The following is a 5,978-nucleotide window of genomic DNA, read 5'->3' as shown; positions in this document are numbered from 1 at the left end:
TGTGTCAAGTGTGGTTATTATTATAAACCCTAATTTTGCTCTGGGGATTTCTCACCCTAAAAAGAAAAAAAAAAAAGGAAAAGAGAAGAAAGAAAAGGCAGCAGCATCTGCTAATTCAGTGCTTGCCATATCACAACCAGCAGCTTTTCTGGCTGAAGTTTGGTGCTATAAGTGATGTAATCAAAGCTGCTGAGGAGATTTTGACACAAAGCTGAATTATATTCTGTTGAATTCCAGGCTTCCAATATCCCCTTCCAGGTTTTACACAAGCATTACCCTGGCAGCACCGTGAGCCATTCTCCCTGCAAGCTGCAGAGCAGATGCCAGATCTGTAAGAATCAGGTCCTTCTTAGAAGAGCAAGAATAGACAAAGCCAGGGGAAAAAAAACCCAACCTACATAACAAACAAACCACAGAGATTCTGAAAAGCACAGTGTTTATTGTTACAAATCAAGGTAAGCCAAGCTTATTGCCCAGAGCTCTCTCAGCAGGGGGAGTAAAAGAAACATTTCTTCCCTGGTTTTTATCATGGGAACTTCTGTGCAGCTCATTTGGGAAGTGCCTCCTTCCCCTTCACAGCAAGGCAGGCACCCCTTTTATGTGTCACAGTGACAGATGGCCTGAGGAAGTGCTGCAGAGGACAATATCAGCCAGTCCAAGCAATAGAAGTGCACCCTCACCCTGTTCCAGCTGCTGTTCTCCTTGCTGGATTGTTCCTCTCAGGAGGGCATTGTCTGCCCCATGTTCTTCCAGCTCTTGGACACAAACAGATCCCTGCTCTTGGCAATGGTCACCAGGAGCCGTCCCACATAGTAACCATTCACCTGGCCCACACCATCATCCCTGCCCATGGACAGCAGGAATGTCAGTGACCCTGCAAAGGAGAGCTAGAGGTGTAAAACAGCTCCCCTGCATCCACAGGGAACAGCACTCAGCATAGTTCTGCTAAGCTCATGAAGAAGAAGGCCCATTACCCAGCTAGATTTTTGAGACCAGATTGTTCACTTTGTGTTTGTTGTAGTTTAAGGGAGAAAGAAGGAAAAGGGAGTCATCTTGCTCCTGACATTTAATTGGACAATGAGCAATTTTAAGAAAAGAAAAGAAGTTTCATGAGTAGCAGACTCCCACCAGTAGATTTATCAAGACCCTGGCCCACACCATCATTCCTGCCCATGGAGAGCAGGAATGTTGGTGATCCTGCAAAGGACATGTAGAGGTGTAAAACAACTGTTGTGTCCAGCTCCCCTGCACCCATGTGGAACAGCATTCAGCATAGTTCTGGTAAGTTTATATCAGTGCCCATTACCCAGCTAGATTTTTGAGACCAGATTGTTCAGTTTGTGTGTTTACTGTAGTTTAAGGTAGAAAGAAGGAAAAGGGAAGTCATCTTGCTCCTGAGATTTAATTGGACAGTGAGCAATTTTAAGAAAAGAAAATAAGTTTCATGAATAGCAGACTCCCACCAGTATCAAGACATAAGTGAAGAAAGAACACATTGTGTGGCAGACTGACACAGGTAATTAATATCTACACTGTGTCTTTGGCAAGGACTAATGTGAAGCTGAGCTATAAGCTGATATTACCCCAGTTTTGAGTTCCTTCAGAGTGAATTCAGGGAGTTCAGAGTCTCATGAGAGTTGGGACAGCTGTTCCTTGCAGCTGACCTCCCTGACCTTACCTGGCTCATAGGTTTTGAGAGGCTTCTGTGTCAGGCTGTTGATGATATTTGTCACTGCGATGTTGGCATGGAGCCCAGCATGGTAGGCCATCTTGGGCTCCTTGAGATCTGCACAGTCCCCAATGGCATAGATGTTCTTGTAGCCTTCCACCTGGAGGTGCTTGTTAACTCTCAAAGCACCATTACTTGCCATTTTGTCACCTGTTTTGCCAAACAGAGGTTTTTAGAAGCAGCTCTGTGTTGCTTCTTGTGGCCTGAGACCCCAAAATGCTGCAGATGTAATTGACACAAAGCGAGGGATTGTTTTTCACCCTCTTTTCTATGTGTCAGGGTGCTTTTTGCCTTGCTGTGGTTAATCACTGCAGTCTCATGCAAGGCACCCTTTGATATTTGGGTGGAATCACCCCTGCAGGTTGTACACAGTCCGTTCCCCACCTCACACCCTTCAGGCACCACACGCTGAAGAACTGCTGCTTCTCCCCATGCCATGGTTTGGGTTTTTCCACTTACCAAATGCAGCAGCATATGCAGAAGAGTTAATCTTTATCCCTGTGCACAGCACCACCATGTCAACAACCACCTCAGTGCCCCTCTCTGTCCTCACTACCATGTCCTTCTGGAACTGGTTTGGCCTGAGGTTTTCTATGTCGCTGACCTTTTCACCTGTTGCAACAGAGAGCCCTGGGTCACAAACCTTTGCCAGGCTGTGGTTTCCAGCTAACCCAGAGGAACAGGAATTCAGGGGAGCCATGTGTAACCAAAAAAAGTCAGAAAGAGGACATCAGGAGATGCTTTGGCTAAAGGAAGAGCAGCCTGTAGGTGTTCAGAGGCATTGTTAAGGACATACCTAACAGCAGCTGGACTCCTTTCCTGAGGAGAATCTCTTTCACCACCTGACGGACACTGGGCAGCAGCTCCACGTCAGCCAGTGCAGTTTTTGAGTGAATGAGAGTGACCTGTTGGGGACAAAACAGCAAATGGGGACACGGGAACAGAACAGGACTCACGTGTGCAAGGTGGGAGCAGCTACAGCTCGCCTCCCTCCACCCTAACTGATCCCTGCAAGAACAAGGCAGGAAGGGGCACCCAGTGCCACAGTCCTGGCTGGTGGCTGGCTACAGGCTCAGCAACCAGGTGTGCAGTCATCTCAGGTGCCTCCAGCAGCAGCAGCACCACAGAACAGTAGCAGAAGCAGGATGCAATTAATTGTGATGGAGATGTTCCCACCTCTTTGTCTGGGTACTCTGTTTTGATCTCGGCAGCCATCTCCACTCCAGCAGCACCACCTCCCACCACCAGGATGCGCTGAGATTTCTCAACCTTCAAGAGAAAATTTGTGTTACAAGAGAACTGCAAAGGGCAGGAAGCAGACACCTTCAGTCACTCCATGAACATTCTGGGACACAGCACAGGCCCAACAGCAATAAACCTCTTAGCCCATGAAGAGGCAACAACAGAAGAGTGCCCTGTGCTCTCTTCCTGCCTACCCCTTTCAGGTTTCCCCTTCTGCTGGAGAAGCCAGGATGAGCTCCTTGTCCTGGCTGCTCCCTGTTCCCTTTCTCTTAGACACAGGTGGCTCCAGATGGCCACAGTGGTATCTGGGACAGGGAGGCCAAACAAAGGCAGGCAGCATTTCCTAAGAGTGGATTCCTCACCTCTTTCACCATGTCCTCATAGGTCTGGATGGCACTTTCCATGCCAATGACTTGGTTGAACTTCCCAGGGAATGGCCCATCACTGCCTGTTGCAAGAATGAGATGGGAGTAGTGAAGCTCCTGGCAGGGCAGAAGGTAGAATGGGATATTAGACCTCTTAAAAACAGAGCCTAGAACGCAGTGCTGGCCTCCTAGGTGTTAGTCACTCATTCCCTCATCTCCATCCCTTGCTGGTAACCAGGCAAGTACTTGTCACTGTCAGGAAGTGACTTTAGGAAGAGGCACAGGCCAGGTCACACCAAGTAACTGTTCCTCAAGGTCTGAGCTAAGCACCATTCAGGTGAGTTGAGAGCTTTAAAGAAATTACCCCAGATTTACAGGTAATAACCTGGTATTTATCGTGGACACTCACAGCTGGTTCCAGAGAATAACTTCTCTCCTGAACAGAGGTGAGATGCTCTGGCTGAAAAGTGTGATTGATGCTGCTGCTCTTGGCTCTTCCTGCAGTTAAATAAGGATCTGAGCCCCAGGTTTAATTGTTGAGCTCTAAATCCAGCTCTAATAATAAAAGCTCAGCTGAGCAGGAGAAGGGGTTGGGTATTTACTGCACACCCACATCCCAGCACAGCTGAAGGCCACTTAGCTCAGCTGGAAGGGATGGGGCTGTGCAGGAAAAGATGCCAAGTTGTGCAGGAGGATGGAACACGCCCTGCTGAGGGCTGGCTGCCCGCACTAGCAGGTGACCCCGTGAGGCAGCCAGGGCATTGCAACACTCACCTCACCATCACTGAGCACCACTTGCTGCCTCTCGGGGTCTATGGCCACCACCTTGCCTTGTCGGAAGCTGTCCCCAAAGGTGACCGAGTAGGAGATGAAAGTCTTCTTGGCAAAGCCTGTGGGAAGAGGAGACAATGGGAGAGCTCTCCTTCTCTGGATGCTAACCACCCCCTCTTCTCTTCTCCCATCATGCTGTCCTTGCTCAGACAAAGGCATGGCAAATATCTGGGACTGTGGGTTGAGCTTCTGCTGGGTGTTATCTCTGCCCAGCAAGGAGCTTCAGGACTTGGCCTCAGATCAGATGATACTCTTGGCTAGATTGCTTTGTGTCTGCTCCTCATATCTCCTGTACTGGTTCACCAATTACTGTTTCTGTGGTCCTGGCAGTTTCTGGCTCAGTGTCAGAGGCTTTTTTCATGCAATCTGCCTCTCAGAGCAAACTTTGCTGTCGTTTTGATGCTTGTTCCAGCCTCGAACGTGTTACTTTATCCCTGAATTCCCCAGTGACTGGACTAATGGGGAGGGCCCAGACAAGCCTGAGCACCTCTCTGCAGGGTTTTATCATCCAGGGCCTCACTGCTCCACATTTCAAGGGCCAGGGACACAAAGCGATTGACTCACCCCTTCCAGCAGCTCTTGCTTTTAGCTTAGTCACCTTCTAAACTCTTGAAATAAAAAATAAAATAAAGGGGGATGGGGAGAGGAAGGGCAGGGAGGAAGAGAGATGGTCTGAGCAGTTTTTAGTCAGTTTTCCCAGCTGATGTGCAATTAGCTTAACCACAGACGGGCTGTGGGTCCTCCCGGTGCCAAGCATTTGTTTTCCAGATGGAAAACATCAGCTCTTTCACCATCGCAGGGCGGAGGAGGCGGTGCGAGCCCGCGTTCCCTGCCGCTCCCCGCGTCCCTGCGCAGGTGCCGGTGGGACAGGGGGGCTGCCCGAGCCCTTACCGCTCTCCACGGCGGCCCGGAGCGCGGCCACGTTGTGGTGGAAAGCATCTCTCACGTCCACCAGCACGAAGGGGACGGCCCAGGACTGGAGCAGGCTGGCGGCCGCCGTCCCTCCGAAGCCGCCCCCGACCACCACGACCCGCACGGACTCGTCCAGGGACAGGCGGGCGCCCATGGCCAGCGCGGCTCCGGCGGGGCAGGCAAGGGGGCCGGGCCGGGCCGGCTCGGCCTCCCCGGGCGGGGCCGCGGGCGGAGCCGGGCTCTGGGCGCTGAGCCGGGGAGCTGGCAGAGCTATGAGCCCGGTACCCCCGGCTGGCAGAGCCCTGAGCCCGGCACCCGGGGCTGGCTGAGCCCGGCACCCGGGGCTGGCTGAGCCCGGCACCCACGGCTTGCAGAGCCCTGAGCCGTGAGGCCAGGGCTGGCGGGGCCCGGCAGCCGGGGCTTGGAGAGCCCTAAGCCGGGCACTCGGGGCTGGCGGTGCCCTGAGCCGGGCACCTGGGGCTGGGGCAGAGGCCTGAGGCCGGGGATTGCGGGGCCCGGAGCCCGGGGCTGGCAGGGCCCGGAGCCCGGAGCTGGCAGAGCCCTGAGGCCGGGGCTTGCGGGGCCCGGAGCTCGGGGCTGGCAGGGCCCTGAGGCCGGGGCTTGCAGAGCCTTAAGCCCGGCACCCGGGGCTGGCAGAGCCCTGAGGCCGGGGCTTGCGGGGCCCGGAGCCCGGGGCTGGCAGGGCCCTGAGGCCGGAGATTGCGGGGCCCGGAGCCCGGAGCTGGCAGAGCCCTGAGGCCCGAGCTGGCAGGGCCCTGAGGCCGGGGCTTGCGGGGCCCGGAGCCCGGAGCTGGCAGGGCCCTGAGGCCGGGGATTGCAGGGCCCGGCACCCGGGGCTGTCAGAGCCCTGAGGCCGGGGATTGCGTGTCCCGGCACCC

General features: G+C 53.8%; 1 protein-coding gene across 1 annotated transcript; it reads right to left on the bottom strand.

Annotated features, from left to right (window-relative positions):
* Positions 1-425: 425 nt before the first annotated feature.
* On the bottom strand, positions 426-5,246 carry AIFM2 (apoptosis inducing factor mitochondria associated 2). Its single transcript, XM_058029227.1, has 8 exons — positions 5,059-5,246; positions 4,111-4,226; positions 3,334-3,453; positions 2,906-2,998; positions 2,526-2,634; positions 2,189-2,341; positions 1,679-1,879; positions 426-874 (listed from the first exon to the last, which is right to left on the bottom strand). Exons 1-8 carry the CDS (start codon positions 5,231-5,233, stop codon positions 720-722), a joined length of 1,122 nt encoding a protein of 373 aa, XP_057885210.1. The 5' UTR covers positions 5,234-5,246; the 3' UTR covers positions 426-719.
* Positions 5,247-5,978: the final 732 nt, after the last annotated feature.

Source organism: Melospiza georgiana, chromosome 8, assembly GCF_028018845.1.
Source record: "Melospiza georgiana isolate bMelGeo1 chromosome 8, bMelGeo1.pri, whole genome shotgun sequence".
In the NCBI taxonomy this organism is placed as follows: Eukaryota; Metazoa; Chordata; class Aves; order Passeriformes; family Passerellidae; genus Melospiza; species Melospiza georgiana.
The sequence above is the reverse complement of the archived record's forward strand: the minus strand, read 5'-3'. Positions and strand labels throughout refer to the sequence as shown.

Bases quoted from the DNA above. Each gene is read 5' to 3' on its own strand.
- AIFM2 (XM_058029227.1), bottom strand. From the start codon at position 5,233: ATGGGCGCCCGCCTGTCCCTGGACGAGTCCGTGCGGGTCGTGGTGGTC. The intron at 2,999-3,333 runs GTGAGGAATCCA...TTTCTCTTGAAG, and splicing joins ATGAGGACATGGTGAAAGAG to GTTGAGAAATCTCAGCGCAT. The intron at 2,635-2,905 runs GTGGGAACATCT...TGTCCCCAACAG, and splicing joins CAGAGTACCCAGACAAAGAG to GTCACTCTCATTCACTCAAA.